The sequence below is a fragment of the Hirundo rustica genome, chromosome Z (genome assembly GCF_015227805.2).
Source record: "Hirundo rustica isolate bHirRus1 chromosome Z, bHirRus1.pri.v3, whole genome shotgun sequence".
NCBI lineage: Eukaryota > Metazoa > Chordata > Aves > Passeriformes > Hirundinidae > Hirundo > Hirundo rustica.
The window spans coordinates 48,696,496-48,716,793 of NC_053488.1; the positions used below are offsets into that span (position 1 = coordinate 48,696,496).

A 20,298-nucleotide genomic window follows, 5' to 3' on the forward strand; every position below is an offset into this window, starting at 1 on the left:
TAATAGGAACCATGTTATGAGAGCTTCATGATTTGAAAAGGGATGGTAGGAATAATGTGAAGTCTGCATTGAATTCTTGAATTCCATGGTTTGTCAGTCTTTTTCTGTTTAAAAAAAAAAAAAAAAAAAGTTTGCATATCAGATCATAATCTTTGTAATTTCTTGGGCGTTTTTAAAGACCAGGTGGCATTGATAGTGCAAAGCTATTCCGATCATATTTGTGAATCGAGAAGCTGATTTAGATCAGGACCTATCTTGTCCAGATGATACACAAAGATAAATATCTCTAGGTGAAAATTTGTTTTATGTCCTATTGTTCAGAGTCAGTATGTATCAAGGATCAAGGATAATGGAAAATTCTATCATCCGTATGCTGTGTTTAGAAGAAATTATAGGAATGAAAAGAAAAATAATTCCAGCATTAATAATAGTTGTACTACTCAGTGCTTCTGCAGGGTGTAATTTGAAACTCCAGTTGTCCCTTTGCTAGTTTGCCCAGCATAAGGGAGAGACTAATACAGAAGGGTAAAAGGAAAAAGGTTTAAATTACTGTATTTCTCTGTAGAACTTCCTCTAAAATGCCATTTCCATGTCAGGAAAGAATATATTTTTCCTATGGGTCTCTTAAATAGACACAAGACAATTATACAGCAAAAAAAAGTTCACTGATGGAAGCCCACTTTCTGGATACCAAATTGTCTGCTAATAAATGTATGTACTCGTTAGCTATTCTAACTTGAGTTTTATGTTAGTTAGTTCAAATTACTTTTGATAATGTATTTGAATGTATAGTTCATTCATGTTAATAGCAAGCTGTTGTTCCATACTGAAATTTCTTATGTTCCTGGGTCTGTGGAAGTCTGTGAAGTTTTGGGGGCTTTTTTCTCCTCTATATTTTGCTCATGCTATTTTATATTATATCTGGATTCATTCACTTTAGCTTTAGAAGGATGGGGATTATGACTAGAGCATGTTAAAATGTACAGTTTATTAAACATAAAAATACATATAAACATAAACATTAAAAACCCACCAACTAAAGTTTTAGTTTCATTTTACACTCTTGCATATTGGGAAATTAAATTGTAGATTTTACAAGTTACAAGTTACTAGGGTGTCTGAGTTGCCAAATTATAATTTGATCACAAAATATTTTAAAATTAATTTTAAAATACTGATTGCAAGATTAATAATAAAAAGCTACAACTTAATGTCAGAGAAAAGCATTTCTGTAACATGGCAAGCACAGGTATTTGCAACAGACAAGCAGTTTTATCAAAATGTATGTTTCTTCTCAAATGCTGCCCTAATATATTGACTGGTAGAAATTGACACAGTGTTTTGGTTCTTTTTTTTTTTTTTTTTTTTTTTTTTTTTTTTTTTTTTTTTTTTTTTTTTTTTTTTTTTTTTCCTGGGAGTATGTGAGAGATGGAGATTTCAGTTTATACAAGTTAAGCATCACTCTGCTTTTTATATATTAGTGAGAAAGAAAATTTGTGAAGCTGACTTGCAGTACATACACTTCCTTGTAGAAGCAGACTGCTGTTTATCTCAATTATTCAGTGTGCAGGTCAACATTCTTGTTGGGCAAATGTTCTTTTCTTTCATTTTGTGGGTGTGAGAAGCAAGACCTTTCTGCAGATAGGGAATTGTTCTCCATATCCATTAGCAGATGTCAGCATATGCCTCAGGCAAGGTTAGCAACTACCACTCACAGAATCACATTCCATCAAGCCTGATAGACTCTGTCTTCTGGGTTAGACACATGGTCAACATGTGTTGCCAGAGTCCAGTTCCGACACTTCAGTAGTATTCCTACCTGTAGGTTTTTATTTTATTAATTTTATTTTGTTTTTTAAGAGTGTAAACTCTTAAAATATTATTTTCTCCCAAATGTGACTGACAGTAGAGTATGTGTCAGCACAGCAGAGCTCAGATAAAATTTGTTTGCTTTTTTAAGAAAGGTATGTAAACAAATGAATCAGCAAACTGCCATTTTTCTGTTATAGGCAAGAAGTGGCTGAGATAGGTTTTGTATTTTCAAGCAAAATCGTGGAATAAAAGATGAAGCTGACATCTTGTATGTTGTTAGTGCCTAAAGAAGACAAATGTAGAGTCATGTGTGCAGGACATTGATGACCACATTTAAAAATATGTGAGTAGTAATTACCAGATCTCTTCATTCCGCCTCAGATAAAGTGGGATAAATGTTGCTGGTGAACTGCACAGTATGACTTAAGTGATCACAAGTCATGAGCTTGTGTCCATAAATCAATTTAACGAAAATTGGCTTCAAGCCAGCTATTTTGGATTCAAAGTATGGTTAGAGGCTCCAAACACTCAGGCTGCCTTTAGTCTCTTCTTGGGTATGGTACCTTTCAGCTAATGTTACTAGGCTTCAGCACTGAAGTTTGCCCTGTAAATCTGGGTGATGCATTTGACAGAACAGTAGCTCTTCTTTTACCTTTGCCTGCCTTCTCTCTTCATCATTTTTGCAAGTTAAATGCCCAGAGCAATGGAAAATAAATACTCAGACAGAGACCATAGGCAGGGGGTTTAAAGATATCAGAGTTGGGACAGCTGGGAAATGAGAGTTTGACCTCATTGAGAACAGTGCTGTGATGTTGCACCCCATTATAACCCTTACCATCAAAACCATGGCTTCTTGTCCCCAGATGCAATGAGTTTTTCACAAGTTGCAGCAAAAGAGAAAATCTTATGAGATGAGGTGAAAGTCATGTGTGCCAGCTTTGAAGGAATTTTACAACAGCAAAGTCTGAGGAAACAGTTTTAATAAACCTCATGAATAATGTCCAGCTCTTCAGTTAGAAGATGCAGAATGATGTAAAGTTAAGTGGGTGAGGTGTCGGTGATTAGGGATAGGCAATCGGAAGACAGCACCCTCAACAGTTAGAGTTGGTTAACCCACCCCCCTAGTTAACCAGCAACACCCAGTTTATGACGCAAGCAGAAGGAAGTGACGCAGTAATCCAAATTATATAACCCTGTGCAACCCGCTAATAAAGGCCATTTGCCGTCCACCACATTGGTGTCTGTGAGCTAATGGCCCGAGTGGCCTGGGGTTGGTCGCCGTGCCATTCCTGAACCAGGTCGCTACGCCGCAGTGAAGGCAACAAGTGGTGCCGAAACCCGGGAACAACATCCGGGACACAGGAATCGCCTGGACGGGTGAACGGTGGCCGAAGCGGCTGGACCAGCTTGGCGGGGAGGACGCTCCTGGACCAGCGAGGAGGCTGGAAGCTCTCGCAAAGGTCGTATCTCAGATTCATAAGCAATGGGGTATTGATTATAAACCAAAAGACTTTACTCTTGCTGTGTCGAGACTTTTGCAAATTGGGGTCATTGACTGACCATTGGATATACTCCACCCAGAAATATGGGATAAATGTAGTAAGGAGGAAACAATGTCCTCCAGTTCAGGGAAGAATCTTAAATCATGGGGAAAAGTTGTACAGGCTTTGCAAAAGGTTCTGCAAGAGCAAGAGACTTGGAAAGCTGCAGAAAACTGTTTGCTGGCCATTCCCCGGCTGGGAGTCGGGGTGAACACGCAGACTATAAATGAGAGCAGTCCTGCCAAGTGCGAAGACTCACAGGAGCAGGGACCCTCTCTACAGCCCTTGAGCCCAGACCCACCTACTGAGGGAAAAGAGCAAGCACAATCATTCTGGGATGGGCTAGCAGAGAAAGCCAGGGGCGCTGCCATTAAATCAGAGTCTGAAACGGCCGGGGAGAGACCTCCACCTTATGCGCCACGAAGTTGCGCTGAACCCCAAAGGGATGGAAGGGATGCCAACGCGGCTGACGGGAACAGAGAAGGTCCGTTAGAGAACGCGGACGCGCACAAGCAGAAAAAGGGGGGGGGGGGGTGTAGAAATTGCTCCTTTGCTGTGGACTCCAGGACGGTGCGGATGAATGTAGAAGAGAGATCTCTGAAGCTGGGTTTTAGAAGATAAAGTTTATTGTAAAGGATATGAGGCCTTGCTTTGAGCTGCCAGGCGCAGCTCCTGGCAAGGCCTAGGGAGGTGGGGGAAGGGAGAGGTAGGGAGAGGAAATTCCAAGAGAGGAAAGTCCTCAAGGAAGGGTGCCAGGCAAAGAGGGCATCCAGCCCCCTTGGGACCCCTTATCAGGGGTCTTTAAGGTGGGCTGGAACAGGGCTTGGGCCAATAGGGTTACAGATACCTGATACTTCAGGGGAGGGTTACAGGTGTAGGATGAACCATACATTGTGGGGTGAGACGGGACATTCCATTTGAGCTCTGGGTCTGGCTGCAGGTGACCTTCAGCTGGTCACATAACTGTTTTCCCAGACACCCAGTAGCTAGGACATCTCAAACATCAAAACTTACTTTCAATTCTATCTCACTTACAGGTTTCACATTCTCAGAATCTAAGCAATCATATTTATAGGGCTCCCTGGCTTCATCCTCCCCAACATCGGGGGAACCAGGAGGGGGAGTTAAGGCCAATCGGAGCGCTTGCCTGAAAACATATCCTTATAAGGCAAGAGGCTCCCGCAGCAGCCTAGGGGAAAGGAGCGGCCCAACCCTAAAAGAGAGGGGCAGGGTTGGAGCCCAACAAAAAGGCTCCAACAAAGAGTCTGGAAGCATCCAGTCAGTCGACTTCTGGCTCCTAGTCAGACTCTCGCTGGGATGAATGGCTTAACAAGTTGTCCATAGCCGACTGGCTCCGACTCCAACGAAGAGGAAGTAAGAGTACACAAAATCAGTAACCACAACGCTTCTGCTTGGGTCATGGGGAAGTTAGAAAAGGAGCAAACTCTGCTTACGGACTGGAGAAAAATAAAAATAGCATGCGCCGACTGAGCCCCATCAGCCACACAGGCGTTTCCGGTCCGAGTAGGAGGGCAAGGCGGAAACCAGAGGACTTACTCACCAGTAAATCCTAGGGATGTACAAGCAATTGTTAAAACAATCGCGGACAGAGGAATTACTCTGAGTCAAGTCACAGGCCGAGGCAAGTGCTTTGGCAGTGCAACCTTAGCAAAGCAGATGGGCAGTATCTGCACTGAATTTATCAAGCCTAATGGAAATTCCTATAGGTGGGCGATCCCATCTGTGCCAGGGATGTGGGTCTGCCAACAATCTGGAGTAAGCCCCTCTGTACGCCTTGATAAATTTAATAACTCTGTTGACTTTTATGTCCAAGTTTTAGTTGTTCCTAGAGTCCTGTATCACCAAGAAGGAGAAGTGTATCCCTTTTTAGAAGAGCCCACCGGGCTCCACAGAAGGGAAGTAATAATAAGCATAACCATTGCAATGCTCCTCGGCCTAGGAGCTACCAGTGCAGCCACAGGTGTTTCAGCCCTCATAACCCAACACCAAGGACTTTCTCAGCTGCAAATGACCATTGACGAAGACTTACAAAGAACTGAGAAATCCATCTCCTGTCTAGAGAAATCTGTCTCCTCACTTTTGGAGATTGTCCTGCAGAACAGGCGAGGACTAGACCTCTTGCTCATGCAACAAGGAGGCCTGTGTGCCGCCTTGAAAGAAGAATGCTGTTTTTATGCAGACCATATCGGAGTCGTGTGAGACTCAATGACCAAGCTAAGAGAAAGACTAGCCCAGAGAAAAAGAGAAAGAGAAGCCCAACAAGGATGGTTTGAGTCATGGTTCAACCAGTTTCCATGGCTGACCACCCTTGTTTCCACCTTAACAGGCCCTCTTACGATGATACGCCTGACGTTGATTTTTGGGCCTTGCATTTTAAACAAGTTAGTGTTGTTTGTTAAGAGCCATTTAGAAAAAGTTAACATTTTGCTTGTTGACCGCCAACAATTGCTTTGAAGTGCGCCTATTACTAACATGTTATATCACTTTTTACATTTTATTATGTTAGTTTTAACAACCTTTGCATTTTTTATAGCGTTTATGTTTTGTACATTTGTTTTAATTAATCATGAGGCGGGGGGAAATGTGGGTGATTAGGGAAGGGCAATCAGAAGATATCACGTTTTCCAGGCAGACAGCACCCCTCCCTCAACAGTTAGAGTTGGTTAACCCACCCCCCTAGTTAACCAGCAACACCCAGTTTATGACGCAAGCAGAAGGAAGTGACGCAGTAACCCAAGTTATATAACCCTGTGCAACCCGCTAATAAAGGCCATTTGCCGTCCACCACATTGGTGTCTGTGAGCTAATGGCCCGAGTGGCCTGGGGTTGGTCGCCGTGCCATTCCTGAACCAGGTCGCTACGCCGCAGTGAAGGCAACAGTGAGGCTGCTGCAGTACTTGAGAATCTCTGAAGTACTCAGATTTATAGGTAGGAAATAAATGTTGATTTGTTAATTCTCTTCCTCATACTTACTCATGGAAGAGCAATTAGTTTCTGTTTTTTAATGTTGCATTATCACTGAACATATATCTTTTTGCAGTGATAACTATAAAAAGTCAATATGGGACCCAACTCTACAAACATAGTTATGAGTGTAAAGGGAAATTATTAACCATAAGTGGAGTAAATACATTTCTGTAGAATTTATTTCTTTAAAAGCCCTTAAATCATGAAAATAAATACGTGTCTCTGCTTTAAATTAATTGTGACTGTTAACTGCTATGATGCCACTGAAATTTTTGTTAACCAACAGAACCAGAAAAAAAGGTATTTCAGGTCTGTCAGGTTAATGGAATTAACACAAGATACGTCTTTCAAAGCACTTTGACATTTTAAATAGAACATTTCCCTTTCTCATTAAAACCTACTCCTTTCCTCCTGTGTTTTGCAGTCTTTTTTTGCCATGATTCTAATAGAAGGCTGCTGGATGTAGGCTTTCTTTGTTTTGCAAACAACATGTTTCAACTAAGGCACTTTAGGAAATTTTCAACAATCAGGCCTTATTAAATGGAAAAAAAATAATAGAAAATTGAAATATTTTTTCCATCCAGAAGCCTAAAGACTTTTATCATGTTGGTTTTGAGGAGGTTTCTTGGTTCTGGAAGTCAAGAGAATTAAAAGTTGGTAAGTGGTCACTTGCATTATAGCCACAAACTTCAACAGTGAGTGAAAAATGAAGTTTGAGAAAGTGAAGCTCAATCAGTTATTTTACCAGTGTTGTAAACCTTGGCCTGCCTTATCTAAGAAGATTCCAGATCAGTTGCTGATGTGGAAGTAGGTGCTTCTGACATTTCAAAAGGTCTAGGTTTTTAATCAGCACAGAATAAAAGTAGTTTTATTGAATTTAGTATTTTTTTGGTAGTATTTCTTTAGTTCTGGCTGAACATTCTGTGACTCTTCTGAGTTACTCAGAACAAGTTGTTTTCTTTAAAAACCTGAATGCTAGGGCAAGCTGCTGTGTTTCATGTTTTTAACTGTGTTCTAGTCCCGATAGTAAATCATTTGTTTCTCCATTAAATAGGCAGCATGAAGTGCCAGGTACAATGTTAGCTGAAGAGAACCCTGTTCTTTAGCAAGAAAAAACCCCAGCCTAACGTCAGGAAGGAACAATGTCTCACTTGTACTGATAAAGGCAGGAGATACTGTAGAGAGACAAGCCACGTAAACATGATGCTTTTTCTCATGAAGTCCATCTTAATGCAGCTCCCTTCATTCTGATTTTTGCTTTTGGACTCATCCAAATAATGTGAAAAATCTCCCAGATGAGAGGAACATAACCAGATTAAAAGGGGAAGGTGGATCTTCCATAGATACCTATGAAGTGAAATGCGGGGAGATCACTTGTCTCTTTCAAGAAATGTGATAGATGGAACCAGTTGTGAAACAGTAATGTGAAGTCTCATGAACTCTCTCAAGTGCAGAGGCCTGATTCTGCTCAGCTGTGTAATTATGATGGAAGGGAGCCAGATGAAGGCAGAGACCTGGGCTCAACATTTTGGGAGGCTTGTTCCAGCAGAGTGGATGGGAGAATAGAAAGAAGGGTGCAAATAATAAGTTTCTCTGCCTGATTGATAATGAACTAGTAATAAGGGGCCTTAATATAGTAATAAGTTTCCCATGGAAGCCAGATGATTGCCGAGGAGCTTTAGCCAAGTGCATGTGACCATGTGTTATTTTGATCAGCTGTAGCACAGCAAAGCTGTGTAATTATCATAATCTAACAATTAACCTGGCATCCTTTCCCAGTATTTAATTACTCCAATAAATGCTAATTGAATAGATGATTTAATGACAAGAGAGTAAGTTTCTTTCTGCATTGTGTATTTAGCTTGCAGTCTTTTCTAGGCATAATTTTGCATACTGTTTTATTGAACAACAGCCTTGATTTTGCATCCTACATGGTGTTTTCTCATGGTGTCTTGAACTTGTTCTAACTTGTGAAACTGTAACCTGAGGACTGAAAGGTCATGGACTGCTTCTTTTTATTAGAGGGTTTTTTGTTTGCTTGCTCAGGGTAGCAATATCCTGCTAGAGATCTAAAATGTCAATGGCTTGCTACTGTTAGCAAACACACTTCTCCTAGCATCTGGAAAATGTTGAATTTTCTTTTGGTTTGAATAGGCCCAAAATTAAAATAGCTCTTTGATTGCTTCATTGTTGTGCATCAGAATCATTGTTGATGTCAGCAGAGCTGTGGGAACAGAGTTTATGAAACACTGTGACAAAAGCCACTAAAAAGAACAGAAAGGCATTAAAGAGGTTATTTTTACATAGCACAGAAATAGCATGTTTAAAATTGTCTGCAGTAAAATGGTACACATAATCCCACAATCCCTCAGATAATTAACAACCACAAGATATCCCCCATCACACTTAAAGCTGTTAAGTTGGTTGAAATGAGGGGACTTGAAGCGTGTAAAAGAATAACAAGGCACAAGTTATGCTGCTGTGTTCCAGTCACAGCATGTGAGTAGAGCTTGGAATAGTGATAATGCACTGCAGTTGCCATCTAAAAACAGATAAAAGCTATGGGCAAGCTCAGTGCCATGGAATGGTGAATAACTACATCACGACATCCTGAGAGCAACTAAAATGTTGTCCTTTTAAATGATGTGAACAGTTTCCAGAAAATGCTTGGGGTTTGTGTATTCTGTGTGCAAATAACTACCAGTACTCATCTCTCTGTTAATAATAATTTAAGCAAACAGTTTCCTAACCAGTTGACAAAAAAATTTTCAATCTATTTCTTTATTTTTCCAGTTCAAGCTTTTCCTTTGCCTGGAGCATTTGTAAGAGGTGTTTCTGTTGTCTAATGACATTTAAGCTACTGGAGATTCAGCCTTTGTTTGGATACCTATGGGATCTTCTCACCTGGCCTGCTTTTTTCATGGTATTTGTAGGAATGGCCTTTTCTCTGAAACCTCACTGTCTCCATTAAATTTAATTAGAAAGTGGCTTAGCCTCCATGAAAGTAAAAAAAAGGAGGAGTTGAGTGACCAGCATTCGTAGGGGTATGCATGTGCTGCTCACAGAAGCCTTTTTTCCTTAGGAAACAGAACAAGTAATGTTTTGCTGTGCTGATCTGAAGAGCTGTGAGTAACTTTAGTTTGTATTTATCTCAAGAAGAAATCAGTTGGGTGAATTTGTTGATACTGTTTTACATTTCAGGTTATCATTTGAGAAAAAGGTGAGGAGGCGAGACATTTGGCAGTGGCAGTATTCTCTGCATGTTGGTGTTAACAGGCTGGGCAGCTCCAGACATCAGAATAGGGGCCATTTGCAGCTGATCACTTAATACCAGAATTTCATAATTTGTTGTCAGAGCAGTTATTTGGAGTCTTTTCCGGTTCACAGTGAAGCCATGCTTCATGTTCATGTCGGAACAGATTCCAAATAACGAAAGGTTAATAGAGTAAAAGGCAAATTTTCCAATACCTTTATCTTGAAGTAGAACATCTGTTGCGTTGATTTTTACAGGAGGGCCAATAGAATATAACTAATAGGATTTGTAGGGGAAGCAACAAACAGAAGCTATTGAAATTTCTTATCTATCTAAATGAACAATTTGTGTTATTTGTACTGTTCTTAAACTGGATTTTTGTAGGTAGTAGTTTATTCCAGGAGAGAAAGCTAGAGAGAAACCGAACAAAACTGTTATTGTGTTTTAAATATCGGTTTAAATAAATTGTCACTTTTTTCAGTGACCAGCAAAGTTAAGTTCACAATGAGTCACTTAGGCTTCAGAATTAAAATTATTAAGAGAAGCATGCACACAGATCATGTTTTTTCCCTTTGTTAATGGATAAACAGAATACATTATTTACAAAATGTTTTGCTAGTCTTATTTTGCTGTGGTTAAAATAGTCATGAAATTCTCTCTCTGCATCCTGAATACCTGGATGTTTTATCAGTGGCACTTTAGCACAGAAATATTTCTCTGACAGGCTTTGCTGGAAGTGGTGCTCAAGTTTTGTGTAGCAAGCTGATGTTTGTTGGTTATGGATATATTTATGTGTAGAAACTACTTAGCTATCTGTCTCTGTCTTCAAAATGGCTTTTATAACACTACTGCCTAATAACTAGCTTTGTAGTATGCAACTTCCCACGATACTCTCTGAATGTCACCTGACAAAAACCAAAGGTTATTAATTATGTTTGAAGAATAGCAGTGTTTTGCTGTGTGTAAGCTAAAATGCATGGAGACAAATTACATTATTTGCATTTATATAAAAAGGTGTGTTGATTCTGTCAGATTTTTCGAGAAGCATTTTTGGTTGGTTTCTACCACAACACCATGTTCTGTTACGCAAAATCTAGATAGAGCTGGTTTCTTCCTAGATTAAAGATCCTGTTAACTACGTGGTTCCATAAGGTGTGGGAGTCTGGGTGAGGACCTTCCAGAACAGGATGAAGACCTAATTGGGAAAAGAGAAAGTATAGTAGTAACATACTAGCAAGTTTTCTGTTTGGAATGGGACTGGAAAAAGGGGCAGGACGTCTGTTATCCCTGATGTATCTGCAAATATGTCTGTTAGTGGACTCCATCTTCCCTTTAGATGTTTCACTCCTAAGTATACGTTGATGTCTAAATGTTGGTTAGTGCTTTAATTTGAAATGGAACATTTGTTTCACTCTAATACTTGAAATTACTCTATGAAGTAAGAGGTTTTCAGCTTATATGTATTAAGTGTGTAAGTATTAACTGTCAAAAGTGGTTTTAAATTCTTGGAAGTGTGTTTGTGAAGTGCTTCCTTTTTAGCTCTGAGGACTGAGCGGATGAATTTTTTTTTTTTTGTGAGTTACTTGTGGCCATCCGTTCCTTTCCAGTTCTGATTAGAAGATTTTACCTTTCCTCTTAGAGGAGGTAAATACAACATGCTGCTTGTAACTGGCAGAAGCACTGGAGATGTTGTAGCCGCTTTTGGAAACATAAAATTAGTTCTGTATCTCTTTAGCATACCTGATAACTTCTTTAGGATATTGCAAGACAGGAAATATATACCTGCTCTCTGATTCATAGTTGGTTAAGAACCTGGAGTAAAGAGACTTCACTCAGAGCTGTCTGGTAAAATACCTTGGTACGTATTTTCCCTGGAGGAGGTTCACTCCTTTGCCAACAATATTGGCTAAAGGCCTGTTTAGGTCACTTTAAATATGCACAATTCCTTCCCTTTTTAGACTTGTAAATGTAAACTCTTCCTACCTATGGCAGGTGATCGATGAATAGAACTGTTGGGGAAACAGGGAGGAAAAGGTAGTAGGATAAAAAGGATTTGGTTGTGTGCTTCATAGAACTCAGACCTGCTTTGCAGGCAGCACTTCAGAGTCTTGGGTGTGCTGCAATGAATGAAGACTACTGTTTCAACACTAAGGAAAGAACAAATAAGAAGGAATCTACTTAAATACCAGTGATCAGAGAGTATGGTTACATTGTAGTTTTGTTTCTTTAACAAGAATGCAGCTGTAAACTTTGCCAAAAGGGAGTCAGATGAGGTTTGATTTTTCTTTTTCTGCAGAAAAAGAAAATCACTGGTGCAGATTACAAGTTTGATTTCATTACTAAATTGGAATTAAGGTGTGATCACACATTTAGCTGTCTGTCTCCTTGTACTTATCATCTCCACTATAATGGGCTATGCAATTGTATTCTTCCCTTCAAATTCAGCTATTTACAGTACAGACAATGTCTGGAAACTGTCTCTCTAGACTCTCCTTTTGGTTAAAGGAGAGAATTAGCTGCTTCTGGAAGTATGATCCATCTCATTGCAATGTATTAAAGAGGCGAATGAGTTGAACATCAGAAGTTCCTATTGCTCTCGGTTGACTTTTTAAATAATGTAAAAAAGCAGTTCACATAAGGTTATTTGTGTTGTAAAAGTCTGGTAGAAAGGGTCAGTGTGATCTTGAATGTATTACATAAGTGTAAATCTGGAAGCATATTGTTTTTATCACATGACTGTAATTGGGCATTATGGTGAAGGCACAGGCTGATGATAGAGGTAACCTTGAGAATCCCTTGAGAAAACTGAATTGTTTATTACATTATTACATTGTTTATTACATTTAAAAAAAACACAAAAAACCAAATTCTCCACACACAAACACACTTATATAAAAGTAAGTATCAATTTTTACTTACTAAAACTGTAATTGAAAAACTAAATAGGGATACTATTGTCTGAATGTGTCTTTTCTATTTGTATCTTACACTCTTTTTCATTACCTGTAAGAAAAGCATACTGTTAACTGAGTCAGAGAACAGATGCCAATTTGAAAACAATACACTTTTGCAAATGTGTTAAGACGTTATCTGTTCAAGCTACAGATTTTGAAAGCACCGGATTACAAAAATATGTATCTTGACCAACAATTTTGATAAATGTAAATTCTCCTGGAAGAAGTGTGTTTCAAAAAGGTTTTTCCATGTTACGTAGTAAAACTGTGAGGCTGTGCACTGGCAGAAATTATACATATCTATCATTCTTTGATGGGTATTCAGTTTTTCCCCTTTAAAAAGCTATTTTATTGAAGTTAAATTATTGTAGGGATATGAAAAGGTGTAGTTTGCTCTGAATTTATCCTTGGAGGGCCAGCAAATCATTGCCTTTCCTCTGAAAATTAGATAGAAGGATCCAGATGGCAGATTTCAAGCCCATCAGGTATTTAAAATATGCCCTTCAGCTAAAAAGAAGTATTATAGTTAAATCTGTCATGGCCTTTTTATTGCTCTGTGGTACACTTGACAACTGCAGCTGTGAAAGAGAGAAGCTAAAAGTAGCCCAGTCAGCCTAAAGTGGAGTAGGTCAGTGGTTGGTTTCTTTAGCTGCCCCAGGGAGTTTAATGAACTCACAGACCTGGTTAATGGAATTGTTAAATCTGTCATGGTATAAATTCCGATATAGGCAGTGAATTTGTCCCCATAGTTTCTTCTAGACACTATGGCAGGCATTAGAAAAGTAATGTAAGCAAAACATACAGGCGAGAAACAAGGAAATCCTTCCCACCCTCAACAAACAAGAATCCCACGTCTCTAAGGAGTTGTCAGTAATAATAACAGCAATAATAAAATGCATCTGGCCTGATGCCTTGCACTGCATTTCTCAGCTGGCACTCATTCAGGTCTGTCACATTAGGCTGAGTGCTGATAATTTGTATCCCGAATCCTTTTATCTGAGCAGAGCAACATCTTCAGTGTGTACTTTTGGCAAAGGAGAAACAGTGCTTTTCAATTCTCTTTTAAAAGCAACATAGCCTTTTCTTTTCTTGACAAACTGTTGCATGTTGATGAAAGAGTAACCTTTTTGTATTGTAACTATAAGTACTCGCAGTCAAATCAGCTTTCAACGCAGGGGTGACTACTGTGTGATTCAGAGAAAATGTTATGTTTGGGTTATTTATTTGCATGGATATGCAGATGTTTCTATAGACACTGATTTGGGAAGGCTGATACAGTTTTGGCTTCTTTGCTGCTTCTTGTTTCTTTCTTCAGTTAAAAAACAAACAAACAAAACCAAAAAAAAAAAAAAAAAAAAAAACCCAAAAGACCAAAACCAACCAAATAAGACAGACATTTTCTTCATTTATTATTCAATAAACCATAGGGCAAGATAGTCTATAACTGGATGGGTGATAAAAACAGACTTACTTTGTAAAAGAATAGAGCAAAACCTTTATCCAAAAGGTCGTATGACCATATTCCTGCATAATACATCTCTGATAGCTCTGGTGAATTGTAAGGGTCATTTTTGAGAGTGAATGTGCATGGCTGGAGTGAAATGAAGTGCCATTAGTGATGCCCTTTCATATGAGAATGAGGTCATCCTGAGACAACTGTGCTTATGTTTGAACTCCTCCTGTGGTTTCAGATTCCAGCGAGGTGACTACCACATCGATGTCTGCATCAATGACTACCTGGATGTGTTCTGCCCTCACTATGATGACTCAGTGCCAGAAGATAAGACCGAACGCTATGTCCTGTACATGGTGAACTTTGACGGCTACAGCTCCTGTGATCACACTTCCAAAGGGTTCAAGAGGTGGGAGTGTAATCGGCCACATTCCCCAAATGGGCCGTTGAAGTTCTCGGAAAAGTTCCAGCTCTTCACACCCTTCTCGCTGGGATTTGAGTTCAGGCCAGGCCGGGAATATTTCTACATCTGTGAGTACAGAGACATTTACCATTGTTGCACAGCAGGTATAAGAAACACAGCTAATTTTTCACCTATACTCTGTGAAAATATGGAGGGCCAAATGGTATATAACGCAGATGCTTTACAGCAAACACGAGTTTAAATTATCCCCAGATACATTAACTACCAATCCAGCTAGTGAAGATGACATTAAATCATATCTTCTTTTCTCACATGAAATAGCATGCCAGCCTGTTCACTGAACCACTGCTGACTTTTAAAGCAAAATGCACCATTACATTTATTTCAGCACTCTGAGGTGGGGCAAGAAGGAGGGATAAAAATTGTCTCCAAATATGAGGAAAACAATTGATCCTTTATATGTGGAATACCTCAATTTTCTTACTTGCTTAGTTGAAATACTCTTGTCTCTGTAGTATTTAACATTAATATGCTGCTGATGTCAGTAGCCCAGTGATATTTAAAGCTGTAACTTCTCGGGCACAATGATCCTAGTATTTAGTCAAGTGGTTTCTTTCTTCTACCTTCCTTTCCCACACAACATTTTCATGGGTGAGCTATGGCAATGGGAGTGCTCTGGGAGCAGGAGGCAAGCAGGTGAGATCTGCTCTAGGCACCCAGACAAGAGGCAGGAGACATCACATGGGTCTAAGGAAGTGAAAACACCAGAAGGTTAAAACCCAGTGAGTTAAGCAAACTGATTTCCTAACTCCACTGTGCATGTCATATCATTTCAACTACCTCATGTGTTTAACAGTCCCAACAAAGATCTTATTTCATCAACTCATTTTGTACCTGTAGCTTTAACTCCTAACAAGTTTTGACTGCTCTAGCTTAATTTTTTTTCCTAGTTTTTAGTTTTAGGCAACAGAGTGGAAAACTTTAGATAGATTGCAGATCCCAATAAATATTGCTTTCATATGTGTGTTGGTCTTTCTGCTGTGAAACAGTCATTCCACCTCATTTCACCAGAGAAACTGAATACATATGATCCCTGTTTTCAGCTTCATTTCTTCAACATTGAGATTTTTGTTTTCCCTTCCATAATCCACATGGAAATCACAGCCTTAGTGGATAGTTTCTGATTAATTTCTTTTTCTTCCATCAAGAAAAATCCTCTAGTGAGTAGTGCTTTTTCATCAGAAAAACTGTGCCTTATTCTTGTGCTGAAATGAAATAATAGAACAATATTTTAAATAATGTTATTTAAAACGGGGGTTTGATAAGAGAAATCCTAAAAGGATATCAGAGTTAGGTAGATAATGTTCAGGGATTAACAAATCTGTGTTGTGTAGGCCCAGTCCTGCTTGTGTCACTTCAGCAAGAGCTCTGTGTAATTCAAAATTTTGATAACAGGCTCCCTTGGAACAGTGCTTTTGTTTGTTTGGTTGGTTGTGGGTTTTTGGGTTTTTTGTTTTGTTAGCATTTTTTATATTCAGTTCCAGAGCATCATCAGTCAAATAAGCAGGAATAGTTAAGCTAAGGAATGCAGTCTATCATCACAAGGTGCTAGAAAATGTAGCACTGGAATGGCATAAGTAGCTGGAAGACTACAATAATAATTGGTTTTCTAATTTTTTTTAAAAAGAAGAAAAAAGATAAATGTTTAATAAAGATGAAAACCAAAGATGAAAGTGAAGGAAAAAAAAAAAGAGAAATCTCAGCTTGGGCAGTCTAATATCGTCATTGTTAAAGCATACAAAATCCATTGAACTCTCAAGCAAGATACTGTAGTTTAAATACATCCAGGTTGCTTATGCCCGGTTTTCCTCATTTGTGATCAAATTCAATATGTCACTAAAAATCATATCACTTGCATTTAAAATTCTATAACATTCATTTTTAGTTGTCAAGAGCTTCCTTCAATACAATTGTTCTGAAGAACTTCAAAATTTGAAGAGCTTTACGATATTCAACTGCATTCATAAGGAATTATTTTTTTAAAATGAAAGGTAAAATTGCAAAGAAAAATTGCAAAGAGATATAAAGTATTAGTTTAAGCTAATCTTGGTTGAAATTGAATTTTTAGTCATGTTTTAGTGACACAATGGCATTTTTCCTATTTTTCTGTAGTTTAAGTATTTTTCTCCTTCATCCTTTGCTTTGCTGAGGGGATTAACAAGGGCGTTGACGTGGTAGAAATTTTGGAGAAGTGCTGTCCAATATGTTAACAATAATATGCATACCTTTTCAGTGCACAGTTTTCCATTCTGGAATGTTTTTTTTCCTCAGTCTATGCTGAAGAAAGAAGATGGTGAAATGTTGTTCCTTGTTTCCTCATCAAAATTGTAAGCAGGTGTTAGTTCAGGCTGTGTAGACCACTTTTGTTCCCTTTCTGCATCAGCATTTTAAACAAATTACTGCTTTGCTATGAAAAGTTTCCTTTGCTCAGCAGATCTGAAACCTTTGCCCTCCCTGCAGGAGAGAGGGAAAACTGACTATATAGGATCAGTCTGGCATGTTGTATTAAAGGGTTACAAAATATGCTGTGTAGTCTAGACCTCTGAAAAGACAAATATTAAGTGGCTGGTTAGCTTAATTACTGTCTGGTGCTTTGTCAAAAATCATCACGGTTTACCTTTTAAGGATGTGGCTTGCTTCTCTTGCTACTGTTATTTTCAGAAAATGAAATAATTTGTGTACAATCACTGTCTCTTTGTCTGAATCGTTCATTTGGAAAATACCACCACTCTTTGTTATGCCATTGCCTTCACATGTTGTTTAGATGAACTTGGCTCTCCATTCTTTGCATGTTCATTCTACGATAACGCAAGGGAAAAATCTTATCCATTTGATATCAAATTTATATTGAGCAAGTGAATTCAACATTACAGTCATCCAATCAAAAGTACTGATTGAGTTTGCTTTTGAAAGAAGAACAGGTTATTAAATATTTACAGAGAAATTAACTTGTATTTAGTTAGGGCATGCACAGTGTGGAGCTGGGGAAAACAAATAATAGATCATGACTTGAAGTCTCAATTTTTACTTAGTTCTTATCAGGTGCTTATCTCAGGTTAGTGTATGCCAGCCTGAAAACAAAGAAAATGGTACTACTACTGACCCAGAAGCAAGTGAATATAGAGAATGCAGAAACAAAATAGTGTCATGACAATGATTTTAATGTTCTTTGGAATGAAATATAAGTTTTGGTATTTAGGTTAAGGTGAGGTACTGTGCAAGGTGAGATGAACTCAAATGCTAGGAAGGGAAAAATCCTAAGATGTATAATGTTACATAATTATATATTTCAAAATGATCATATAATTTCCATAATCTTAACCTAATTGCAGATAATTTATTCATGTGTTAAGTAAAAGTATAAGTGACAATTTGGCAAGTACATATCAGGGCTATTGAAATAAAAAGAAGGAAGATGTGTCTAGAAGCAGGCTGGTACAGATTTCTGCAGAATCCTGACCTCAGTTGCTAAGCCAAGCTGTTTTGTTGATTTAAGCTAGAGCTTAAAGGTTGTTCTTTTCTTGAAAGCACCAGTGTAGTGTTGAAAGTTATACTAATTATTAGGGTGTGATACATGCTTTTCTCTGAGTGATCAGTCCAGTTATTTCAGAGAAGAATTCAGTAATTTGTCCTTATTTACAGATAAAATATCTATGGTATTTTTATAATATCTTCCAAGATTTTATGTATATTGTTTATTTAGTAATTTGATCACTTCAAGTCTTTAAATTTATATATGCCTATACCTTTTTCCGAGAATGACAAAGTAGTTTGCTCTTATTCAAAGTTCTCTTGCTTCTCTTCTGTTCTCCACAAGATTCTGATGATTTTTGCTAAGAGTAAGCAGGCTTTACTTTTTATATATCTAGACATAATTTGTGGGGGTTTTTCTCCATTCTTTTTGAGAAAAGAGTCCTTTTCCTCTTCTAAAAATCCTTTTGAAAAGTTAAAAACCTGTGATTTATTTGTATAACCTTTTTTTTTGCTGCTGTTCCTTTCTAGTTTTATCCCTTGCATGTGTCTTTCCTAGATTATTTCAAAATGTTTGTGCTGTATTTTTGTCTCAGCTTTAATGTGTCACTATCACTGTACCTTTATTACCATCATTCATTTGCATGAAGCTTCTGATTGTCAATTGAGAAAGCTTTGGTGAAATTGTATTACTTGTACACACTTGTATTGTACCACATCAGGATAGTGTGCTGTTAAGTTTTAATTTAATTATGGCTATAAATAATATTTTAAATAGTTCATGCATTTATGGCTAAATTAAGAAACAGTTTCAAATAAAAGTTGTTGTTTCAGTTGTACATATGCTTCTTAATAACATATAACCATCCTATTCTCCTTTTTCTCCTAGAATATATTCCCAAGAAACCTGCTGTTACCTGTTCCCTTGATATTTTTTGTGATTGTGCTTGTTCCCCATTATCCTTTTTTTCTCTGACCTACTTCCTTCTTTTCCTGAAATTTCTGATTCTGAGAGTTTTTTTATTCAAATGATATTCCATCTTGATGGTCTTAGATTTTGCTTCTAAAGGAAAACATGTGATTTGCATTATTTCTAATATAAAAATTGTGTCTTCTGTTAGCTGGTTCCTCCTCTGTTTCTGGAAGTTGTCCTCACCCCCATTCCAAAGACTGTGGAACTGTTTGAATCCTGCTGTCATTTTTCTCTAATAGCTGCCAGGTAGCTGGACAATGATTCTGGACACATCTGGAGGCTTCTCTGATTCTAAGGATTTTAAGGAAAAAACAGTAAAAAGTGTTTTAATGCCTACACCTCTTCTGCCTATTAATTAGGTAGTTAACTTGTATTAATAAGGTCTCTAGCTTAGTTCTTGTTGAGCCAGTAGCAGTCCCTGATGACAGTCAGGCTAAACTTGCTCTCTTTACACCCTTCTACCATGTTTTGTGAGTGGTTAAGAGTAGAGTGCTTGTTTGTGCTGTTATTTTTCTTTAGCCTCTGCTGCAATTCTCTATCAATTTTTGTGTCCTGTGCTATTCCATGTTTTGTGATCAGGCTGATTTTTGGTAGGGTTACTGTCTTTTTATCTTAATATGTAAGCATAATTCACTACTTTCCAGATGAAATATTTGTGGCAGAACCTGTACTGAAATGCTCTCTCCAGGTGTCTTAGCCACTGAATTGCTGGGGATGCTACCACTGCTTGCTGCTGCTGGTGATCCTTTATGAATTTTTGATATTTAATGAAGAATTACTGGCATAATTTAGAAGTCTTAACTCACAGGGAAGAACTGTACATATCCCTCTATAAATCAGCATTCAACAAAGGAAGTGCAGTGTTCACTTTTTCATGGAAATTAACACAGACCTAACAATATGACTAAGACCCTGGAAGCTTCCAGATTGCTAGCTTGGCTATTATTCTTTTAGGATTGGGTTCAGTATAGCAGGAATTCAGAAAGGTGAGTTTGCAGAGGCAAGGTTGAGTAGCCTGGGATACTGTATAGGAGAAAACTACTGAGAAATCTTCACTCTAATTCATTGTAACAGTTGCCATAACATATTTTTTCACGTGCTCAAAAAAGAATGATATTAAATAGCTGCATAGATCTCATTACTCTTGCTTGAGCAGCAGCTTAATATTAGTGGATATCAACGTTTTGCATGAAAAGGCATGACTCGCTGTAAGATGGTATTTGGTTTAGGGATCTCCATGTTTGCGAGAGGTTTAGTTTGATGTAGTGGGAGCAAGAACAGAAAGTCTGTGAACTGTAATTTTGTCTTATCAGAAAATGTAAATGTGAATACCCCCAAAAACTACACTTCTTGCTCTTTTAATCATCCT

General features: G+C 38.2%; 1 protein-coding gene across 2 annotated transcripts in view; it reads left to right on the forward strand.

Annotated features, from left to right (window-relative positions):
* EFNA5 (ephrin A5) overlaps window positions 1-20,298 on the forward strand; it is a 214,282-nt gene that overhangs the window by 160,566 nt on the left and 33,418 nt on the right. For both annotated transcript variants that reach the window (XR_005704500.2, XM_040090909.2), the window contains exon 2: window positions 14,240-14,532. Coding sequence is in view for 1 of the 2 variants with exons in the window: in XM_040090909.2 (XP_039946843.1) it covers window positions 14,240-14,532 (293 nt within the window). In the remaining variant the exon portion in view is untranslated. The remainder of the gene's footprint in view (window positions 1-14,239; window positions 14,533-20,298) is intronic.